The 24,215-nt window shown below is 48.4% G+C and overlaps 6 protein-coding genes across 6 annotated transcripts; 4 read left to right on the top strand and 2 right to left on the bottom strand.

The window, feature by feature from the left end:
• Positions 1-448: 448 nt before the first annotated feature.
• Positions 449-3,109, bottom strand: N7455_010582 (uncharacterized protein; the record flags this gene model as incomplete). Its single annotated transcript, XM_040953078.2, has 1 exon — positions 449-3,109. The coding sequence occupies one exon, from the start codon at positions 3,107-3,109 to the stop codon at positions 449-451; it is 2,661 nt and encodes an 886-aa protein (XP_040816586.2).
• A 2,018-nt stretch (positions 3,110-5,127) lies between these two features.
• On the top strand, positions 5,128-6,662 carry N7455_010581 (MFS transporter; the record flags this gene model as incomplete). The annotated part of the gene is made up of 3 exons (XM_040952963.2): positions 5,128-5,258; positions 5,305-5,687; positions 5,737-6,662. Coding segments are annotated over 3 exons (1,440 nt in total), but the record flags the coding sequence as incomplete, so codon positions are not given.
• Positions 6,663-7,296: 634 nt separating this feature from the next.
• On the top strand, positions 7,297-8,192 carry N7455_010580 (uncharacterized protein; the record flags this gene model as incomplete). The annotated part of the gene is made up of 3 exons (XM_040952944.2): positions 7,297-7,626; positions 7,680-7,738; positions 7,793-8,192. 3 exons carry the CDS (start codon positions 7,297-7,299, stop codon positions 8,190-8,192), a joined length of 789 nt encoding a protein of 262 aa, XP_040816605.2.
• A 6,073-nt stretch (positions 8,193-14,265) lies between these two features.
• On the top strand, positions 14,266-15,072 carry N7455_010579 (uncharacterized protein; the record flags this gene model as incomplete). The annotated part of the gene is made up of 1 exon (XM_065606484.1): positions 14,266-15,072. One exon carries the CDS (start codon positions 14,266-14,268, stop codon positions 15,070-15,072), a length of 807 nt encoding a protein of 268 aa, XP_065460447.1.
• A 1,125-nt stretch (positions 15,073-16,197) lies between these two features.
• Positions 16,198-17,796, bottom strand: N7455_010578 (uncharacterized protein; the record flags this gene model as incomplete). The annotated part of the gene is made up of 3 exons (XM_065606483.1): positions 16,198-16,744; positions 17,045-17,345; positions 17,394-17,796. The coding sequence occupies 3 exons, from the start codon at positions 17,794-17,796 to the stop codon at positions 16,198-16,200; spliced, it is 1,251 nt and encodes a 416-aa protein (XP_065460446.1).
• Positions 17,797-21,484: 3,688 nt separating this feature from the next.
• On the top strand, positions 21,485-24,005 carry N7455_010577 (beta-glucosidase; the record flags this gene model as incomplete). Its single annotated transcript, XM_040953044.2, has 2 exons — positions 21,485-21,653; positions 21,712-24,005. The coding sequence occupies 2 exons, from the start codon at positions 21,485-21,487 to the stop codon at positions 24,003-24,005; spliced, it is 2,463 nt and encodes an 820-aa protein (XP_040816487.2).
• Positions 24,006-24,215: the final 210 nt, after the last annotated feature.

Genomic DNA, 24,215 nt, shown 5'->3' with positions numbered 1-24,215 from the left:
GAACTAGGGGGAAGACAGAGGGCGAATAACTCAGCCTGCCTTATGGGGTGCAAAGGCTCGTTAGTGCCATCGCAATTGATGGAGCAGCAGCATTTCGCCAATGTTCGCTGTTTAAATTGACTTACGTGACCACCCCAACCGATTCTATACTTGGATATTCGTTTTTTTCTGTCAGTGCAGTGCCAGGAAGGTAGACAGGCCAGATAAGCACCATATCCCGTTGCTAATTGATGATGTCGGTTTAGTGCCCTCAGAATCCCGCACATGGAGACGTCCGCCTCCCCTTCCTACCGAAGCTCAGGAGATGTCCAATTTTACCTTTCGGCCACAAAAAGAGGTCTACATAGGCGCAATGTCATGCTCAATACGGGATTTTCTCACTTTGACAAGAAATAAAAACTCCTATACAAGATAATCAACAAAGAAAAGCACTGTTGTTGCTTTTATGTCACCCTTCCGATTCTTTTCCGGTCCCATAGTTGCGAAGCAGTCCGTTCACTCTCAGTTTCCACAACAGCCCCAGCTCCTTCGTAGGCGTACGGTCACGATGTCGAAAAGTCCTCCCTCCCATCTCCTGTGAAACGAAATCAAACTTCTTTCCCATGGAAAACTGCTCAACATGCTTGATAACCCGATCTACTGCTATATGACTGCATCGTGTATACAGAGTCTCTTCGCTGTCAGTGGGAAGCACTGGTGGGACGACCCTGTCTAAGATATCCCCCCCGTCCAGGGTCGATGTTAGCTGGTGCAAAGTCGACGAGACCTTGTCCACCGCCCCGTCATTCAAAGCGAAGAATATGCAGTGGTTTCCCTTGTACTCTGGAAGATGCCCAGTATGCAGGTTGATCATGAGTCCAGCACGAGCGATTAGATTCTTTCCAATATACTTAGTACCTGAGACGATGGTGATTTCTGGTTGCCATTGTGCCACCGCATCCCAGACCTGGCGGGAGTTGACGCTGTCAACAGTGAGGTCTGGTGTCAGGGAGGTATGGTTGTCTGGAATAAGGTCGTCGAAGTAAGTTTTTCGGTAACGATCGTGGCCAGAGAGGTGACGTCGAAAGCCATGATATTTCGTATAGCACGCATCGATTATACGGCGCTTTTGAAGTAGCTGGCGTACCTGTCCGTCGGTTGTTTCCAGAATGCAGCGATAGCCGGGAAAAGTCTGATCCAGACGGTATCGTAGGTAGCGGTGCTGGGGACCGTCTGAGCAGAGCAAAAGCAGCCGCAAGGGCTTGCGAGCCTCTATACTGCCCATTGATAGTGTCTCAGGAACTGGATATTTGTAGGCAGTGGCAGTGGAAGTGGCAGTGGGGAGCCTGCCTCGAGCAGGGTGGAAAAGCATATGAATTGGATCGAACTCGCCCACCAACGAGCGCCAGACTGCACGCGCTACGGCAGGTGCCTGCGAAAAACCGCCAGTGTTATTCCCGCCACTAATAATCAAACAGCCTCCGCTTGCCGTAGGGATTTTCTCATACACTCCGAGGCCTGTGGGTGTAAAAGGTCGGACGCAAAACTTGCGGTTTCCACCGGGGTGCAGGGTGCCACGAGCTTTGGCTACTGCATATCCCTGTGGGAAGTAGATGCGTGCCACCTCTTCCAGCTCATTGAAGAGGGCCATGAGTTCCAGAGAGCCAGGTGCAGGACGGCCCTCCCCGACATAACCGTACCCACCACCAAACATAAGGATGTCTTCACCGGTCTCCACATCCTTCGCTACAGTAACATTGATATCTTCGACAAGGTGACCGCGGCGGTGAATCTTGATAGAATGCTTCTGCTGCTGGTTCAGGTTGGGGATTTGTAGCCATACTCCAAGGACACCATGGACCAAGTTTTCGCAGCCCGTTCCATTTAGTAGTGTATGTCCGGTCACACCAGGGCTCACCACGAAGTGATCCGCCTTTAGAGGCCCAAGTCGTGATTCTAGCTTGGTCACTTTGCCCAAAGAGTCACGCATTATACCCTGCACTTCACAGTTCCAGAGAAACTCCCCACCGAGCTCAGTAATGCGGTCCATCAACTTTGCCACGAAGGGGTGAATGTTCACCGTGAACCCTTCCACGGTGATCCCTCCCGCGAGATGGTCCGACTCGGCTGCGGGCTTGAAGCTGGGATTGGTATCCAGGAACTCGGGCAGAGAAGTGGCTTGAAGGATCGCCCCAAGCTGGCGGTGTAGCGTGAGGGCTGTGTCTAGAGCAACAGGCTCCACGTACATACGGAGGATGTCCTTGCGAAATTCCACCTCCTGGAATAGCTGTGGACAGCCTTCGATGTATTCTTCCCAGAGCTTGCCAGCTTCCATATTGACCTCTTGGATATTATCCCTGAAAGTACGCGCCAACCAAGCCGGAATTTGCTCAAACGCATGCACCCAAGAGTGCTCCGCGGCAGTAAAATCGTCAGGCGGCTTCACGCACCATCCGCCTTCACGCACGGTCTTCCGAAAAACCCCCTGCATGTTTTCGTAGATTTTGCTTCCTTTCTCATTGTAGTTGTCCGCTTCGGTGCGGGTGTACATGCGGGCATTGCCGCCACCATTAGTGACACCCAGGCGAGTCCAGTCCTTGCAGCATCGAGGATCCGGGCCTGCATCTACCACGTGCACCTGGTAACCACGCGCAGCTAAATATTCAGCCGTCACAAGATTCATGATGCCCGCTCCAACAAGCAAAACAGTCTCCTTGCCGTCCTTGACTTTCAACATATTTTGCGGCTGGACTCTTGTATTGACGCATGCACGCGCGTAGAGCTTTTCCGCGTGTCGAAGTATGGATTCCTCCCATTGCATTGCAAGAATTTTTTCCTCCGGGAAGCCTGCGATTTGAACCCCGCGGCCCTCTGCATATTCTTGCAGACGGGAAATGGCGGTGGGGTCTTCCACAAGAATCGACTTGGGGATATGGCTAGCTTGTGCAAGCCATTGGTTCAGCAGCTCAATAGTAGCCTCTTGGCCGTTGCATATCCACACGTCGACCGTTTCCGGGGCGGTCAATGGTATAGAAAGGTCGTCGCAGGTGGGATCGCAGAATTGAATGAACGTGGACGAATCGGCCACATCACGAAAAGACGAAGAACGTGTGGTAACAAGGAACTTCATGACTAGAGTATCATGAGAAGTGAGTGATCTAGTTACGATTGAATTTAACTCCGACTATGTGGGGGGAGGTCCTGATGGACCCTTTTAAATCACGTCTTCGTCCCCAATTTGGCACCCAATGAACTCCCACACTCCCCTGGAAAATATCCACGTAAGCGTTTTATTGTATCCTTGATCTAACATGACTAATTTGTGGCTGATAATTCTGTGTGAAGTGTGATTCTCCGATACCGCTGGTACCTTGGGGGCATTAAGTGGAGTTGCTGCTTGATTCACCAATGCCTGCCAGCAGTTAATGTTGTGACACGTTGATGCTTGAAGAATTTGGAATTTATACATTGTATAACTACCAACGAGATGCCAATCAATGGATACTGCTACTTTACTGATATTGGAAAGACTCGGAGTCGAAATGGTGAGCAACTTAACACAAGCGCCGTGGTGCTTGGTGGATTACCGATCTCAGTACTATGGCAATGACGGCCAGGAGCACCTACCGTAAGGATCTCTCAGACCCAAAGGTTACTGGTTAATGATCTACATTTCTGCTATTGTCCCACTCTTTGTGGGTCGTCATTCCCTTTAATTCCAAATTTGTCAAGTAGATCATCCATGCCGTATACAAGCGAAGTCGGCCGTAGTGACACAAGTTAATTCACCGCCATCGCTTTGTCCCTTAGCGTATGTGGACCGGGCTGGACCGATAAAATAGGGACCAAGCAATTAATTGAGGTCATCGGAGGGCCAGGCAGGTGAGTAGGGTAGCAGTGCATAATTACGTACGCGTCTAGTCTATGCAAGGGAGCCTATCCTAAATTTAGTGGCCTAGGCCGGTACAATTTTCAGTTCTGAGACACCTACCGAAGAAAGGCTATGCTTTGGTTGACTTGGTTAGGTCCTAGAGGTAGATCATAAGTGGGGGTAGCGTACTGTGGGACTAAAAGGCGGGAGGCAGCCTACCTAAGTATGTGAAGGTTCTCGGTTTAGCGGGCCGGGCCGGGAAGTGGCGTAGTACTAACTACATACATACCTAGGTAACTATGTAGTTCGTAAGTACGCTACCTAGGTATGTACTATGCAAGGAAACCCATCCTCCATTTAGCGGGCCGGACCGGTAAGTGGCGTACCAGTACAGTCAAACCCCGTTAAAATGTAAAGATCGTTGGAGAGAAACTCCTTGCGAATTAACGGGATTTGTAAAGAAATAAGGGTTTTTTGCCCAGATGCCCAGGTCCACGGGTGCCCAGGTGGCATTTTGGGGTTATGTAATATAAAAGGCAACCTTGCAAAGTAACGTTCGCAAAATCGGGGTGCGCTATACCTAATTAAGCAGTCTTGGCGCTCTTTACTACCAAGGTATGACAAAACATCCCGGGAGCGTAAATTCTTCCATAATCGGGGCTTACAAGGAAGTGGAGTACATTTTAACGGGGTTTGACTGTAAATAACTATGCTACTATGCAATGCTCTAGGAAGAAAATAGTTAGAGACCTATTTTTGGAAACCGGGAGACTAGTCGCTTTAGAGCATTACGGAGGGCCTAGCTAGTCATTACTTTAGGGATGGCGCTAGGATAGATTGTCCAGTGCCAGAGAGGAGATTGATTTTAACATGAGAAGTAAAGATCAACGGGTTCAAACAGGGGCTTGAAGGCCGATTTGACGCATGGGCAAAGGGCGAAAGTGGACCATATCTGGAGCGATGTAGTACTGGCGAGTAGTAGTATTAACTCTTAGGACCATTTGATTGATTAATCGGCAAGACGTGATCGACGATGGGTGGCCTAGATATTTCTTGGCCCCCAACCCCTATGCAGATTGCTTCTCTCCCCTTTTCTCTAATGAGTGCCAGAAAGGTTTTCTGAGATCTCCTCTCTCCCTTGCGCGCTGGAATATCTTTACTATTAATTGATTGGTAAGGCTCTTCTACTTCTGTAGCTGCCTTTGCTAAGTCTTCATTCTGTTATTACCACAGATGGGTTGGATTTTCAACCCGACTCCAACTAGCAGCATAGCAGCATGACACACCGTCAACTAGAATCCGGAACGGATGATTGGACGGGGCCCGATGATCCGGACTGTCCTTACAACTGGCCGATGTGGAAGCGCATCTACATGACCAGTATTCCAGCATTCCTCTGCATCAACGTGTGAGCACTATCTATCCACTCAAAATGTAAATTCTGACTCTAGAAGGTCCTTCGCCTCGTCCATATACACATCTGGAGCCGACAACATCGCACAACATTTCGGTGTCTCCCACACGGCAGCTCTGCTTGGGCTTTCCCTCTTTCTTTGGGGTCTTGGCCTTGGGGCCATCATCGCGGCACCCGTCAGCGAGTATTATGGTCGCAGAATTGTATATCTGTCAACTGTTCCAATCTTCGGCTTGTTTATCCTAGGCTCGGGATTAGCACAAAACTTCGCCACTTTGATCGTCTGTCGTTGCTTGGCTGGTTTCTTCGGGAGCGCGGTGGTCTCTGTTGGTGGAGGCACCAATGCAGACCTCTGGCCCCCTGCTCTGGCAGGATTTGTTTATCCATTCTACTTCGTATCGCCTTTCCTTGGCCCAGCTCTCGGTACGACAGACTGTACACATCCGATGTTTCTTCATGCTGACCTCCCCAGGACCTGTTATTGGCGGCTTCGTCAGCGAGAAAAAGGACTTCCGCTGGCTTGAATGGGTGATACTCTTCATGGTCGCCTTCAACTACCTCTACTCCATCCCCCAATTTGAAACCTATAAGAAAACGATCCTCCAAAAGCGCTCCCGCGCCGAGAAACAAGCCGAAGCACCCACCAATCTCAAAGCGGCTGTCCCTTCAAGCGCTATAATCCAGCGTATCGTCCTCAAACCTTTCAAGATGCTTTTCGTCGAGATGATCGTGCTATTTATGACTATTTATATGGCGTTCAACTTCGCCGTGTTCTATAGTTTCTTCGCCGCCTTCCCGTATATATTCGGTGGCCGGTACGGCTTTACCGCTAGCCAGGAAGGCCTTACCTTCATCTCTATAGCGCTGGGGTGCGTCATCGGCTTCCTTGCCGTGGTCTACATAGATAGAAAGACATACCCTGCACTAGAGGCGAAGTATGGCGTCGGCACAGTCCCACCCGAGTACCGTCTCTATGGTGCAATGGTAGGTTGTGCCCTCAACCCGGTCAGCCTCTTCTGGTTCGGCTGGACAGCCGACAGAGGCGTGCACTGGCTGAGCCCCGTTGTTGCAGCTGTGCCGTTCGCAGTGGGGAATATTATGGTGTATAGCAGCGGAGCGCTGTATATCATGAATTCATACGGATCGTTACATGGAGCTAGTGCCCTCAGCGCCAATAGTCTCCTTCGGTATGCGGCAGGAGGTGCGTTCCCGCTGTTCACGGTGCAGATGTTCTCCTCCTTGGGAATTGGATGGGCGAGTAGTCTACTGGGCTTCGTGTCAGTGGCATTGGTGCCCGTGCCATGGGTGCTATACAAGTATGGAAGCAGGATCAGAGCGCACAGTCAGTATATTACCATACAGGCAGTTGAGCTAGAGAATCCATTTGTAGAGGATGGAGTGAGAGCCTGCAAATAGACGTTGAGGTGAGGAAAGAGTGTCAGTTCTCAAGACTCTGTGAAAATACTGCAGTAACACAAAAACTTGCAGAAAAGGCTGTTTCTTGTCGAATCAACCGTGATATTTCATTGCTAGCTTGAATCAGACTATTGTCGTTTCGGGTCATAATCGGGCATTTTTACATGGCAAGTCATAAAAAATACCTAATTTGTAGATTGGGCATCTGGCAAAAATTCAGAATTTACTAGGGCGTGTGTGCTGGGCGCTTGGCACAGTTACTTGGTTGCTTTGGTTTCAAATGGCGCAATTGACATACATGTTTACCTTCGTCTGATTTGTTGGAACCTGGCCGACCGAATTTACCTATTTTGGAATTAGCATCTTGCTCTTCTTAGCCAAGGGGAATTCTCTCCCTTAGGTCAGTATGATGCCTGCCCATTTAAAATGTTAAGTATCGCAACCTCTAACAGCTAACTTGAGGATCACGGGGATTCAGAAAGTTCCGCCATACAGCGCCAAGTAAATTTCGTGATTGCCCCTCATGATGATGCAGGCACGAAGGGATTGTTGAAAAAAGTACCTTCAATTATTTAATGAATAGCATACGCGACTTAATAGAATCAAGAAAATAAAGATGGAACATTTGTCCAAAGGTGAATCCAGTCCGGAATTCGATGAGGATCAACAAAGTCAAGCCGGGCTGTTTAAGGTATTAGCGCGCTATGTGCCCTACTTTCGCAACCCGCAACATGTCTTGGTTTTTAAGCTTGACTGCTTGTTGCTGGCATGGACCTTTATTGCTGGAATTTTGAAAGAAATGGACCAAAGTGCAACTGCTCAAGCTTATGTTTCTGGGATGAAGGAATCGTTGAACTTATATGGAAATGAATTGATCAACTTCAATACATTTTTCTCTGTTGGATATGCTATCGGTTTGATTCCAGGTCAACTTATCCAGACCAAGGTGAGTAGTCTTGGAACTTCCACAAATTAACTCACACACTGACTATTTTCAAGGTTCGCCCTTCTATTTTTCTTCCATTCTGTGAGATATCATGGGGAATCCTGGTCACCTGGTAAGTAGAGAAAAGTCAAATTACCACTCAACACATACTGACGACTTTGGATAGTATTTCTCAAGCACCAAACGCCAAAACAATATACGCATTGCGAGTCCTGCTTGGATTATTTTCAGCGGTCTTCTGGCCTACCGCTGTATCTATGATCTTTAACTGGTACACACCAGCGGAGCTAGCTAAAAGAATCGCCTTCTTCAACGTATCAGATGCAGCAGGTGGTATGTTCTTAAGCGCACTTCAAGCCGCTCTTTACACCAACATGAATGGCGTGCATGGTATCACCGGATGGCAATGGCTATTCATTGTCTCGGGCACAGTAACTATTGGGCAAGGACTGCTCGGCCTCGTTATAATCCCAGACTCACCAGTTCTAACTCGTGCTATCTGGCTTACTGTTGGATGCCTCAGGCACCAACTGCGTGGATGCCTTGGGCATCAACCTGTAGGATAGACCAGATAGTCTCCGCACCTCTCTCTCTTCTCTCTCTCTCCCCCCAGTCCGTCCAATTCATTACTGTTTTACCTGCATACATTATTCATACGTATTGCTTTAGGTTATGAGCTCTTTTTTCTGCTAGTTGGACCACTAGCAACTCTTTACTCTGAAGCTATTTTCATCTGGAGATTTTTGACGATCTCGCCCCACAGTGTGGACCCACCCCAGTGCGTGGGACATTGTGTTGATCAGCCAATTACATCCAGGAAATCCTTCATCACCCGCCGGTTTTAGCTCCGTAAAAGCTTCGTTTTCGGCCAATCATGGCCGACGCCGTCGACTCGGAGAGCGAGGGGGACACCGGTCCCCACCCTTCCGTCCCATCGACGAACCCGATCGATCCGAATGCTGTCGCATCGGACGATGCCATCCCGTCTACACGTGTTGTGAGCATTAGGGGATGGAGCAAGAAGCCGTCCCATCAGGGACAACGACTTCCAACAATTGCAGCAGTCAAAATCCAGAAGGTTGGAATCTTGGAGTACAATGAGACTGACCCTTCGGCCTGGAAACAATCGGTCTTTTTCCAATTGACTCCGCATCGCTTGGAATGGCTCATCGACAGCGACATTCCTCGCCCTGAAGAGGAAGATGTCACCGCCGAATGCTGGTACTACTGGTCTCGCCTGGTGGCAAGCTGGATGTATCTCCAAATTGACAAAACACTGCAAAGCAAGCTGCGAACTTTGCCAGAGATCCCAACGCTCGCTGACGAAATGTGCGATATGCTTATGTCGTTGACGCAAGGAGGAGATCGGATGCAATCGGCAGAGATCGATATGAAGAAATACGATACCATGAAGCGATCAGATTACAACTCAGCTAGCGACTACATTGACGCATTCCGTCGTCAGTATCATGCACTCGCTCGATTCAAAGTTGCACCACACCCATCACACGCCTTGTCCCTGTCGTTACGAAACCTTGATTCGGAGATCAAGAAGGTTCAATTCATCAGAGAAGAAATCGCTAGCCTGGAACCCAAGAAGCTAGATCTAGCCAAGGTCGAAGAGTACTGGAGAGCACTTCAGGCAGCATCTGTTATTGAAGGAACCTCCAACGCCGTCTACAACAATGCCAGTCGCGGCCGGGGTGGCGGACGTGGTGGACGTGGAGGAAATCGTGGTGGCCGCAGCGGTCACAACGACAAAACTGAGTCCAAAGAGAAGGACAAAGACGCCGTCGATGATGATACTAACAAAGACACTGCCGTCAAGAAGAAGAAGAGGGGTCTTCGCAAGCAACCTCCCGACGGCAAAGACATACACGAATACGCTCGCGAGATGCGTAATGGCAGTCAGAAGGACGAAGCCAACACTATGTGCTCCTTCTGCGGCTTTGGCCCACACCCAGCCAAACGATGTGCATACCTTAGCAGCAATCCGCCGGCTGCATGGGAGCCGTCAGGTAATTTATGGGCCTATTCAAAAGCCATCCAGAGAGCACAACGCCAGCCGGATGGACATAGCAATATGATCGTCGCTGCTGCCAAAGCCGTCGACAGATGCGACAACTGGCTTCTCGACACTGGTTCTGACAAGACATTGACGCACGATCTCGACGACTTCCATACGTACCAAATCGACCGTCCAGAAGACGCCTACGCGTACAAAGATTACTCTGGAAATAGAGTCATTACGCTAGGCCATGGAGAGGTGATGGTGAGAGCTGCCTTACCTGACGGAGGAGAGTACACATTCATGACAACTGGGTACTACACACCTGGAGGTCACGGCAAGCTGTTTGGGATGCAAAAGCTTCTGGATGAACAAGACATTTCCTACGATACACGCACAAAGTACCTTACCAATGGACAAGGTGACGTTCTAGGATACGCGGACACGTTGACCGGTGTCCCATACCTTGTCAGTCCGAAGGACGACAATGATCTCGAAGACGCGAGTCTAGATTCAGATGATGAAGACGACATCGGCTACGTCAATCAAGTGCAGTTCGATGACCCCAATGAAGCAAATCCGGATCCCAATGACTACGATCCTAACGACATCGGATACGATCCTGACGAGATAGTCGGCGATCCCGATGACACCTTGCCGGATCCTGACGACTTCGATCTCGGAAATATGACAGAATCTGAAGATGATGACAACGTCGGTTTCGTCAGCAAAGTGACCGCATACGACATTCATCGCCGCCTCGGACACGCCGGAAAGGCACGAATCGCTTCTACACTACACCATGCAGAACAACTCGGTGACGAAGAGCAATACGGGACTGAACAATTTGACTGTGATGCCTGTCTCCTTGGCAAATCGAAGCTAAAGATCTCTCGTCAACCACAAACCAGAGTACAAGACGCTGGATGGAAATTTCATGTCGACACACAGCCAATGAAACCTGCCGGACCAAATGGAGAAAGCTACTGGCTGCCTATCGTCGATGATGCCACACGATTCATGGAAGGAATCATGTTAAAGAACAAGAACGATGCCTACCACAAGCTCACTGCTTTCTGCGAGAAAATCAAGCTTCTCACAGGCAGATACCCAGGTGTATGGCGCCTAGATGGCGGTACGGAATTCAAAGAGTTTATCACATGGGGTGAGAGACAGGGTATGACCTTTGAAGTCACACCTCCGTATACCGCAGAGCCCAATGGCACCGTGGAGCGTTTTGGTGGTCATATTAATGACATCCAGAGAACGATGATCATTGACGCCAATATGTCGGAAGACATGTGGCCGTACGCCACTGAAACAGCAATTTACATTAACAATCGTCTTGTCAATCCGAAGTACAAGATCTCGCCGCTGACGCACTGGCGTCAAGAACTCAATATTCAGAACCCAGAGCCTTCTCTCAAGCATCTCAAACCATGGGGGACAACTGCATATGTGCACATTCCTAAGGCTAAGAGGGTACAGGCAAAGAAAGCAACACCACGTGCATGGAAGGGAATGCTCGTCGGTTATGAGGGGGACGGTGGTCACATCTACAAGGTGTGGAATCCAGTCACCAAGAAGGTGACAATGTCTCGTGATGTTACATTTCCACAACATGGAGATAACGACGATGATGATCTGGGACCAATTGAGATTGTCAATGATCCTACTGATCCTAAGGATCCTGACGACGACGATGCCGTTGAATTCATACCTGTCACGTCGATGAACAATGATGAAATCTCTAAGCCAGAGAAGACACAACAACAGGTCGTACGCACTTTGCCGGCACGAACACAATCAACAAGCACTCTGCCAGTACAGACACCAGTGCAAATGGCTGTACAACAACCTGTCACGCCGTCGACGATCCATCTTCCGACGATTCACGGAAGCGCGTCCACAATGCCTTCAACACCACGCAAACCTTCGCAACAGAGATCAATTGCCCCGCCATCAGCTCGACGGAAACTGTTCCGTACACTCCTTCCTACTGTGCAAGAAGAGCCAATGATGACAGGAGCAAGGATCACAGAGATCACAGACAATTCTACGAGTGAGAACACTCTACAGGCTTCATCTTTTAGAAGGAAAAGAGAAGACCTGGGGAAAAGACTCGAAGCTCTGACATCTGGCATATCTCGCATCTCAGCAACAATGGACGATGTTCGGAATGAAGCTAACAGAATTGAGAGAGCTGTTACCGCAGTAGCAGAGGTCACCACACCTTCGCCTGTACGACAGACAGTTGAGTACCAATACCCTTTCTCCTCGCCGATCCAGACAGATGTTCCTACACCAAACAACGCCTCGCCAAGTCGTGACAACACTCCTGTCACCGCACGATCAGAGGTAACGCCAGTACGAGAAATCATCTCAATCGAATCGTCACCCGATCCCACTACACAAGACACAGCAGCTACGCCAGCTATTCCGCCACCACGTCGATCGAGACGAGCCAATATTGGCATTCCCCCCGACCGGTACCATGACCCGAAGCAGAAACACCTTACGGTCGAATACGAGAAACGAGACCGAGACATTCATCGTGCCGCCACACGGGTACGAGCGGATGCCAATGGTGGTAACAATTTGACGGAGGGGGGAGGACAGGGATCTGCGGGATCTAGTGGATATGCTGCAGCAGCCGTTGAAGCCGACGACGAGATCATGCAGATGGATGCAGTCGACATTGACGAGCCGTTTCTTGTTGATGGAGAGCCACTGCATACTATGGACGTTCAACTGCCTACAACGTTCAATCAGGTTATGCGAGACAAATTCCGAGATCAATGGTTAGATGCGATGCAGAAGCAACTAGACGATCTCGCTGCCAAAGGGACATGGACGCTGATCCGCAAACCCCCGAAAGCCAAAGTGTTACCTGGAAAATGGAGGTTAACTGTTAAGACCAACGCTGCGGACTACGTCTATGGTTTCAAAGCCCGTTGGGTGGTGTGCGGTAACTTCCAGAGCAAGAACGACAACGAGACATATGCTCCGGTTGTTGCTGAATTCATGACGAAGATTGTCTTTACGCTTATTGCTGTCTTCGGTCTACGCTGGAGACAGGTGGATTTCACTGCCGCATACCTGAATGCATCTCGCGAAGGCACCGAAGCTGTCTACATGAGACAACCAACTGGTTTTGAATATTCAGACGCTGACGGAGACAAGAACGACTGGGTATGCCTAGTCCAACAAGCTTTGTTTGGTCTAAGAGACAGTGCTTTCCTCTGGAATGAAGAGATGGATTGCAGATTACGACAAATGGGTTTCCGCCCCCTTGACGATGATCCATGTGTCTACATCAAAGGCAACGGAGCAAAATTGACCATTATGATGATCCACGTTGACGATTTCATCATTGCTGCACCATCCGATGATGACATTGAGCAAGTTGTCAGTGAGCTTCGTCAGTACTACGACTTGAAAGACCTCGGTGAACCGAAGCAGTACCTCAAGTCTGCACTCCAGAGAAACTACGACAAACATACAATTACAATGTCTCAGAAGGCATATGTACAGAAGGTGTTACGGACATCTAACGTCACTGGTTGGAAGGATACACCATTGCCAGCTGCATGGAGAGAGACACCTGCCAATGCGGCCAATGTGCTGGATGACGAAGCATTTGATCATTACATCTCTGTGGTCGGCATGTTAAACTGGCTAGCAGTCAAGACTAGGCCAGATATTCGCTTTGCAGTTACCCGCTTACAACATCGTTTGGCAAATCCAACATTTGACGATCTCCACGCCATGCAACACGTTGTTAAGTACCTAAGACATCGGCCAGACATTGGCATCGTCCTTGGGCGCACTGACGAGCTACGATTTCATGCGCATGTTGATGCTTCACATGCGGACTGGGAAGACAGCAAGTCGACTGAGGGAAGTATATGGTACCTCGCCGGCAGTCCAGTCATGTGGACCACGAAGAAACAAACCATCACTGCCAATTCGACAACTGTTGCGGAATGGTGCGCTCTGGATCAGCCCGCTCGCGATGCTATGTGGTTATGCAAAATTGCTCGCTCCTTTATGCTGCCAGAACAACGTCCTATCGAGATCTATACAGATAACATCAATTCCCAGTTGCTCCTCGCAAAGAAGGGGGGTAAATCAGCGAACAGATGGTTGGATCTACGATGGTTCTTCGTGAAGGATGCTGTTGCACAGGGTTATGTGGAGATACGTCGTGTCGATACCAAGAGAAATGCAGCTGACGGCTTCACGAAAGCACTCGCCAAGGATCAATTTGAGACCTTCGTCAATTTGATTGGAATGGTCTGATTTGATGGGGTTTTCATTGAGTTGATCGGCACGGTTTAGGTGCATGTTTGAAATGCATCATTTGCAGGGTTTTTTACTATGACGACCAGAATTCGGGACATTTGATAGAGAGCATGTATGGTCTATGAGGGGGATGTTGGATGCCTCAGGCACCAACTGCGTGGATGCCTTGGGCATCAACCTGTAGGATAGACCAGATAGTCTCCGCACCTCTCTCTCTTCTCTCTCTCTCCCCCAGTCCGTCCAATTCATTACTGTTTTACCTGCATACATTATTCATACGTATTGCTTTACTTACCGATACGGAAAAACACCTTGCAAGAAAGCGTATGGCTGACTCTGGCGCCAATACCTCAAACATGATTCCTACCAAGGTTGTCGTACAGAAGTTGCGGAAACTCATCTTACACCCTGTGACATACTTCTTCTTGGCTGCTTTTGCTTTGCAGGCCTGGGCAAACCGAGCAAATTCTTATTTCACTCTTTATCTCAAAGCGCTGGAAGACTCGTCAGGAAACCTTCGTTTCAGTACATACCAAGTCAACGCTATTCCTATGGGCGGATATGCTCTCCAGATCATCATTAATCTGAGCGTGAATGCGCTATCCGATTGGAAGCACTGGCGCTGGCAGATCAGTGTCGCACCGGCCTTTTTGCTCGGCATTGTGCTCAGTGTATTGAGCGCCTGGCCCTCAGATTGGAGGGTCATTATCACGTTTTATTTCCTTACATATGCAACAAATGCAGGAAGTCCATCACTTTTGGCTTGGATGGCTGAACTCCTCAAAAAGGAACCAGAAGCGCGGTCTATCATTGTTGCACTGACGGTGACAATTGTATACATTGGCCATGCCACAATTCCGATCCGCGTTTGGAGGACGAGTGACTCACCTCGTTATCCGATCGGATTCCCTCTCGCGACTGCCTTTATTTTCTCGTCTATCTTTGTTCAACTTGGTATGCTTTGGTGGGGACGACGAAACACCCAACTGGCTAGATACGGATACGACGCGCCGTCCAATATTTCAGCTAGATTGGATGAAGAGAGCTCTGGGATCGCAAAAAGCCAAGTGGTGGTACAGCAGAATGATTCAAAAACCATGAGTCTGGAGGTATCAAGGGTTCAAGATAGGTAACTACTCTGCGGGGGAATCCAAAGCTATTTTATTTCACTGGGGTTGTATTGCTTATGCCCAGATATACGGATCCACTTTCGTCGGCCTTAGCGATTTCGTGGACGGACGATGCTCAGGTAGCTTTAGGATACGAAACCAGATGGAATTTTCACTTGTTCTTGAACCCAGTCTCAAAGTAAATATTAAATGATATTATCATTGTTGTTTTCGGCGCGAAGGCAAATACATCCGTTAGAATCCGTTAAGTTAATTCAATCTACGTGCTCGCCTTCGTACGGAGCCGTTCTCCGTACTTTAAAAGAGGGCAGGCGCTAGAACGAACGCCAATGCTATGAACCCCAATAAGAAATTTCCCCACCTATAGTTCGGACTGCTGTACATTGCGGGTCCGACAATGGGTAAGAATATGCTGAAATTGTACCGAAGTAAGTTGTTAGCTCCGAAGGCTGATGCCGCAGCCTCAGCCAGACCCGAAGACATCGATTAGGTACAGTTGTATAGGTGTCTAAATCGAAACATATTAGCAAAAGAATCGAGGCTGTAACTATCGAGTAGAGAAAGTTTACAATAACGAAGAAAGCACCAAAGCCTATCAAACTTGTGCCAAGAATGCGAACAACCCAATGGACTTTGTAGTATGCCGTCCAGCCATAAAGAAACAAGCCTCCGGCCACTAACAAACTAAACCAGATCATGAGAAGGAGACGATACCTAGAGCGGGGTTGCTGCACCCCATCAGCGTTCATGCGTGCCGTAAGCTACTACACTAAGGAGGGAAGAATGCAGGATAATCACGATCTATTCATAATTGACAAACCAGGGTGTATATACCCTGGCAAAACCATCTGAACAGAGCCCTAAGAAACAAACACGCAAACAAGCAAAAATGCAAACAAGAATCTATGAGATCATGGTTCAACAGATTCAATTCATTCAATAAAACTAGCTTTGGTGCTCGTCTTTCATTTCGAAGGACGTCATACGCTTTGGAGGACGTGAAATTTTCAGCCAAAGTTCATTATACGAATCATCATCATCAATATACAAAAGACCAGTATCCGCGCAGCCATCGTAGACTCCGCCATATTGCCGGCAGTCATCCTCAATCTTCTGCGCAGTTTCAGTTCACAGCCACATGTATCTCTTCACAATTCCCGCTTGGACCGGTAGGCCCCCGTAGATACTAGGAGTGTCCCATTCGCCTCTGGGATACACCCCCATCATATCAGAAAAGTTGATAGAAGAATGAGCTTGAGTAGCTCTAGGCTCCAAATCATGCTGTAAACTTGCTTCCAGGCTAGTGTCGTCATCGAATTCTGAGATCTCTCTAGATTCAATAGAACGCCCCTTAACAAATTCCTCTAGATATTTGAGGTAGAACGGGTTTCCGCTTTGTTTAGCAGCAACGAAAAGGGACTCGCGCGGAGGGGGTTTCAACGCTAGGAATAGCGATTCGTAGTCACAAATTATGCAGGTAATCGCAATTTGTTGTCTCATAGACGGGCATTTGCGAGCTAGCTCATTGCAAGTATTCACATGAGGCCTAAACGGCCACCAGATAAGCCAAGGGAGGTGGTCAGAGTCATCGTCGATACCGGAGATCTCATTATTCATGATTTTGCGAGCATTGATCGCGGTACGAATCTCTCGATACTCGCGCTCATTGCCTTCGCTAAGCAATTTACCCGGGAGAATGATTCGCCCAGGGTTCGTTTCCAGCTGATAGGCCCACTATTTGGCAAAGGTTGTATGGTGATAAATTCCACGAAGAATACAATTGTATTCAGTTTCCGTTCTGAGCCTACGTGGGTGCATCAATCGAAAGTATCTATCCACATTACCCTCCCATGCAGCCACTTGCGTTAGAAGGCGTTTCTCAACTGGAAGATCAGGCGGAAGAGGCATCCATAATTGCTCAGAATCTCCTGGGCCGAGCGTAGTATTGCGTTCCACTAAGTCGATATTTTATAACCCGATAAATCCATCCTCTTCGATGTCAATATCATCTGCAGTTGTGTCTGGCAAGTTTTTGGGAGGGAGAGCACGCTGGCCTAAAGCCTGCCGAGGCTTCATATTGCCATTTAGAAACGCAGGTATTGGTGGGCTTTTGATAGATCGAGTGAAATCATCCATAACAACGTATCTTTGAGGGGCTGACATAATGATTTTGTAGATACCATCATTGTCAACATCGCGTGCTTCTTCAGCAATAGATACGTCCGGCAGAAGATCCAATTCTTTGTAAAGATCCGTATACCAAGCAGCAGCACATGCTCGGCCAACTTAATAGCGCATAGATGGATATCGACGGGCAACCTAACGGTAGGTTTCTTCCGATGCAGGTTCTGGATACCAAATGCAGTACGGCTCGGTGGTAGGGTTTTGCATATCGGGGATTATACTACTCATTATCAGACGGGCATTGCGGGCGCGCGAAAACTGATGAGCCTGGCTATCGTCGCCGGAGCATAGCTTGATTATTGCTGGGCTTGTTGCAAATTGGAGTGAATCACCGATCCCGCGGATGACTGCTCTGCGATGCCAAAAAGAGCTTAAATCGGCCGGGACCTTTTCCCCCTTTATTGCCGCGATGCATTGGTCAAGGTCGTATTCAGCGGTTTGTTTCTTGCCCTTGTCTGACCGATTAGATTGGCCGAAGGTGTTGACTGGTAGGTCGGTGGGGGAAATGACAGAGTTTTCCCCTGTAACCTGGGTAGCTGCCATGATGATAATAGCGCAGGGGCGTGATGCTAGCAATTGCCCGAGGTTGAAAGAAAGTGGGGAGAAGACACATTTTCAAAAAGAGGAAGGAACGTCTCAAGTGCTGAGGAAGAATTTATAGGCTACGCCGACAGCATGATTAGTACTCGTAACGCATTAGATTAATTTCCCTCACTTTCTGCTTTCTCATTCTTTCCGGCCCCCAATGCCCCACCATATGCTCTACGCTGTACCGTAAACTTATAAACTACCTAGTACCCCAAAGTGGGCTGTATGTACTCCGTATGTACGGAGTACTCCATCGTTATGCAAGGGGGGGGGGTTAGTGGAGTCACGCTAATTCCCATTTTTCTAGGTGCTCCCACGAATGAAGACGCTTGTGGCTGACTTCGGAGATATAAACCTCCTGTGGAAACAGTCGACGTCATAGGCCAAATAATGGATGTAAGTGTTGAACATGCAGGCGTATATGTTTGACAATTAACAACAACTTCTTCTTCTTCTACTTCTACCCCACGTAGTGCTCCACTACAATATAGGCTATGAAGCCCTCTCTCTACCCCTGAACCATCATTTTTTATACTTAATTCTATCAATATTCATCACTTTTCATCAAGAATAGTGCTTTACAGTACTAGATCTTGCTTTCACTTCTTCCCTCACTTCTTCCCTCACTTTATATTCATTGTGAGCTCATTTACTTACTTCTTTTGAAAGAAAGGTATTACTTTCTCATTCTTGACTTCTCACTTCTTTACTACTTGGTTGATAGATTAAATTCCTAAAACCTCACTTTTCTATTCTTCTTCCATCATAGCGACTTTAGAGTCATAGGTAGAACTGCCGCTAGATAACAATAAATAGTAGAATAAAGAAGATATTCTCATTACCGATCAAGCTATCGGTCTCCTAGAAATTAGGACATTCAATATTTATAAGATTCTTCCCCCCCCCCCCCCCCTCTTAAAGAAAAAGAGGATCTTAATAAATAGTTTGATAAGGTGGAGAAGATCTTAGAGAGTTATAATTTATACAATTTAATTAAGAAATCTATCTCCTAGCTAAGTAGAAGAGATCTAAATAGTTAGAAGTAGAAGACTCTTTTAAAGTAAGTATATACCTAGCTATCGAGTAGTCTATAGACTTCAGCACAACCCACTCTAACCCGAACCCAAGTTGAAGGGTACTTGTAGCTTTTTTTTGGTTATAATAAGGAATATACCTTTTGCTATACAGGCTAAATATTAGGGTGAGGAATATTCAGGTGGGTGAATATCTACCCTTAGTGCCCTAAATAGGGCGGCGAGCCGCCTACGCCCGAACCGTGGGCGCTAGGTGACCAGTCATACACATGCTGTTGTATGTTTTGTGTTTTTCTTTCGCTACTCCTTTATTTATGATAATAATGTTACGCTTTATTAAATGTTTCTTTCCAGATAAGCATCTCTAATTCAGCGGGGGAAAAAAAAAAAAAACTATCTCTTAAGCTGAAATCGAGCCGAACTATCTATCTCTACCCCATGACTGTTAGAATCCGGCCACAGTCTACATACTAGTGAGTATGAATTTGATCATAGACCACAGTAGACTTGATCGTAGTGAATTTAAAAGTTTGTTTCACGTTCACATATTTCTTATTACTCTTGGTGGTCGTCATACTTCCGAGTAGGTAGTTTGGAGAAATAGTAGTTAAACCAGGCTTCATAATTCCGTGACCCCAGGTAGGGATTTCGATAGAATTTATTATATAGATTTAAGGCACGAAACATAAGATAGATGGGGAACAGTTGTACTCAGTTGGATACAATACTACAGGTAATCAGATCAATTTTACCAATATTCTTACAAACCATCTATGCGTCTCTTTGGATGACCCTTGGGTGTTTATTTGAGCCTCACCAGATACCCTTTAACAGCAAAGGTGCGGACGAGTCAGTTTTGATATACAAGAGTGAATTTTTCTATTAGATACTTTGAAAATTAGCAGACGTATATAATAAAACCAGGGCAGCAAGCCGATCAAATTTACATTTTCCAGCGTTCCGCCGAAGCCGGAGTAGATGTACTCCGTACCTTACTACTAATTCCTGTCGGCCCTTCTTCGCCGGTGGGGGTGGGTCGGCCTACTATACTTCACACCAGGCCCGGATTTGTTCCACTGGGGTTCTCTCAATATGAATCTCGGGTGACGTTGTGTTTAACCAGGCAGAAAATAGACTCCAAAGTTGAGAAAGTCGGAGCCACTACAATATATAACTACGGATTGCAGAAAGACATGTATGATAGCAGGCCTTTAGTAAAAGATCGGGAATCAGATCGTATGACATGAATATATTTTCAGGCGCCGCTAATAACCTCGGAACATTGGAAAACTTAAACTACTGTAGCGTAATGATTATAAACCATCTGACCTCTCTACTTCTCTAGAAAGAGGGCTGCCATCCGAGGACAGAGCACGGCTTTGACCTATCCGTGAGCCGGTGGACACTGCTCAAATCCCGAAAACGCGGGATAGGTTATAGCCACCGAGTCCAAGCCACCACCTCATGTCAGTGTACACTAGAGTAGCAATACTAATTTCCAAACCCTCCAAACATCATCTGGTGGCTTTGCGGGGATGCCATGAGCTAGCACTAGAGTTTATGTACCCCTCAGTGAGATTACAACGAAGCGCAAAATTGACCAACAAAGTTTATCGAGCATCCGAAGTATTGCCGGCGAGTACGGCACATTTACATACATATTGGTGAAGATGCCGGGTGTTCCGTCTCCGGTGAAGTCGCCGAGTGGGATACCCGCTAGCCAAGTCTAGCTTCCAAGGCGGTGATCATAAAGGAAATGTCTCGTGATGCCAAGGTTGCCAACCTTGGGCCAATTTACACAATTTTTGTTAAGGTTTCCAAGGTTGTCTCTCATATTTGCTTTCATAGTAGGAGAGCAAATTGGGAAGGAATTGCCGAGTGTTGAGACCCAGTCGGACCAATAGATGCAAAGGAGGCTGAACTACAGAATTAAAATGCGTCATAGGCTTGCACACTGATTGTGCTGGCGTGCAGGGATGAAGAAATTTCCCCAGAAAGAGAAATGTGTGGGGTCCCCACGGGAACGCCAAGACTTTCTCGGTAAAACTCCGGTTACTTATGAACGTTCCCAAGGTCTGCTGAAAGGGTGGGGGTATTCATATGGACAACCTACCTAGGTAACAAAATTCTCCCCTGAGTCAACTAAGCTCATCATCAAAAGTTATACATAGAAAACTCGTCTTCGCCACCTATATGCTAGCTACAACACCAACAAGGGGGAAGTATCTATAAAAGCACACCTAGAAAGAAGACATGAAAAGATTTTTAAAAAGACCACCAAAAAGGTGGGACAAAGCCGAGAATGTGGACAGCGGGACTTAGAAGGTCCCGAGGTCGGAAATGCGGCCGAGTATTCTTGCATCCCTATCCTTATCGATGAACCTTAGAACCTTGGCCTCAGGGCCCAATCATTATTTCTCCCGTAACGTCACCGGTAGAACTCCGGCAAATTTTGCTCGTTCCCCCCATACCCCATACCCCAACTAGGTCATTTATTTCCGCAGATGGGTCGCGGGATGCGAAATTGCAGGCTATAAAAAGGAATGAATATCCCAGGATAGCACCTCCAGAGACTGTTCGAGCTCCAGTGTCTAACGAAGTTACGAAAAATGGCCCGCGTCGCTCAGTTTGTGGTTTCAGGCCTTTTGGCTGCCACATTAGCTAATGGCCAGTCATTTGATGGAGGCAGTCGAAGTGAAGAAGCTTTCAGTTATGTCCAGCCCAAGAACACAACCATCCTGGGCCCTTACGGACACTCCCCTGCCGTCCTTCCCTCACGTATGTTGCTCTTTGATTCTTATTCATATGCCTGGGCTCTTTCTGATCTATACCACAGCAAACGCTACTGCTTCAGGTGACTGGGAGGAAGCCTACGCCAAAGCTCAAAAGTTTGTCGCCAAATTGACTATCGATGAGAAAGCCGACATTGTCACTGGCCAGCCAGGCCCGTGTGTGGGAAACATCGTTGCCATCCCACGGCTCGGGTTCCCAGGCCTCTGTTTACAGGACGGCCCCCTGTCAATTCGGGTCGCCGACTATGCCAGTGTTTTCGCTGCCGGTGTCACCGTGGCATCCACGTGGGACAGAGATCTCCTCTATGAACGAGGATACGCCATGGGACAAGAGTTCAAGGCTAAGGGTGCTCACATCGCCCTCAGCCCTGTGGCCGGCCCACTCGGCCGCTCTGCCTACGCAGGCCGAAACTGGGAAGGCTTTGCTGCTGATCCTTACTTGACCGGTGTCGCCATGGAAAAGACCATTCGTGGCCACCAGGATGCTGGCGTGCAAGCCACCGCGAAGCACTTCATCGGTAACGAGCAGGAGACTCAGCGTAACCCTACCTACGACCCCAATGGAACTGTCACAGATGTTATTCAGGAAGCAGTTTCCGCCAACATCGATGACCGAACCATGCATGAGCTATACCTTTGGCCCTTTGCCAATGCCGTCCGCGCCCAGGCTGCTAGCTTCATGTGCGCATACCAACGTCTGAATGGTTCTTATGCTTGCGAGAACTCCAAGGCACTTAACGGCCTGCTTAAAGAAGAGCTTGGCTTCCAGGGATACGTTATGTCTGACTGGGGTGGCACTCACTCTGGTGTCGCCTCGATCGAGGGTGGTCTCGATATGAACATGCCTGGTGGTCTCGGTGCCTACGGTAAAGTCCCCGCGGGTCAAATCGCCGACGGTAAATCTTTCTTCGGCAAGAACGTGACATATGCCGTCAACAACGGAACCGTCGATGAATCTCGTGTCGATGATATGATCATTCGCATTATGACACCCTACTACTGGCTCGGACAGGATGTGGACTACCCAGAGGTGGACCCCTCATCCGCCGACCTGAACACCTTTTCTCCACGTTCAACCTGGGCCCGCGAGTTCAATCTCACCGGTGAGCGAAGCCGTGATGTCCGCGGAGATCACGCCAAGCTCATCCGCAAGCTCGCAGCTGAAGCTACCGTCTTGCTGAAGAACGAAAAGCAGGTTTTGCCCTTGAAGGCTCCTAAGAACATTGCTGTCTTCGGTAACGATGCCGGTGAGAACACAATGGGCGCTGTGAACCAGGCGACCTTCGAATTCGGCAGCCTCGCGTCTGGTGGTGGCTCGGGTACCGGCCGCTTTACCTATCTTGTCTCTCCACTCGAGGCCATCAAGACCCGTGCCAAGAAGGACAATGCTCTTGTCCAATACTTCTTGAACAACACCCAGATTGCGACCAACAATGTCACCGATCTTTGGGTTCCCACCACCCCCGACGCCTGCCTGGTCTTCCTGAAGACCTGGGCCGAAGAAGGTGCCGACCGCGAGAGCCTGACAGTGGACTACGACGGCAACGATGTTGTCGAGTCCGTCGCCAAGTCTTGCAACAACACAATCGTCATCACCCATTCCTCCGGCATCAACGTCCTCCCCTGGGCCAGCCACCCCAACGTCACCGCCATCGTCGCTGCCCACTACCCCGGCCAGGAAGCCGGTAACTCCATCGTCGATGTCCTCTATGGTGACATTAACCCCTCCGGCCACCTCCCCTACACAATTGCCAAGAACGCCAGCGACTACAATGCCCCTCCCACCACCGCAGTGTCTACCAACGGCACGCACGACTGGCAATCCTGGTTCGACGAGAAGCTCGAGATCGACTACCGCTACTTCGACGCTAAGAATATCTCCGTGCAGTACGAATTTGGCTTCGGTCTCTCGTACACAACTTTCAACCTCTCGGACCTCAGCGCCGAGCCCGTGGCTGACTCCATCTCCTCCATCCCCGAAGAGAAGCCCATTCAGCCCGGTGGTAACCCCTCTCTGTGGGAGACTATCTACAACGTGACTGTTTCAATTACCAACTCTGGTGATGTCGAGGGTGCTACCGTTCCCCAATTGTACGTTACCTTCCCAGACAGCACCCCTGAGGGAACACCGCCCAAACAGCTGCGCGGTTTCGAGAAGGTCTCTTTGGCTGCAGGAGAGTCGCGCACTGTTGGATTTGAGTTGATGCGCAGAGATTTGAGTTATTGGGATATTGTTTCCCAGAAGTGGCTTATTCCCGAGGGCGAGTTTATTCTTCGTGTTGGATTCAGTAGTCGTGATTTGAAGGAGGTCGCTAAGATTACTCCTGTTTCCGCTTGAAAGTTGTATATAGAGAGTGTCTTTGATCCGTTATGAGATAGCCAGATAGTATATATGAGAGGTTTTGGTCTTTTCTCAAGTTCTTCTACTCGCCTGTCCCCAGTTTTTCTATTAGACTTTTGACTAGTCCTTTATATTCTGGGTTCTGTGGTCTAATATTTGGTCAATAATCATCCAAGATGGCAACTGGGAACTCCTTTAGTGCGGACG

The sequence above is a fragment of the Penicillium solitum genome, assembly GCF_028829755.1.
Source record: "Penicillium solitum strain IBT 25940 chromosome Unknown utg000008l_segment0_segment0, whole genome shotgun sequence".
Lineage (NCBI taxonomy): Eukaryota > Fungi > Ascomycota > Eurotiomycetes > Eurotiales > Aspergillaceae > Penicillium > Penicillium solitum.
Note: the sequence above shows the minus strand (reverse complement) of the source record. Positions and strands in the feature narration are given on the sequence as shown.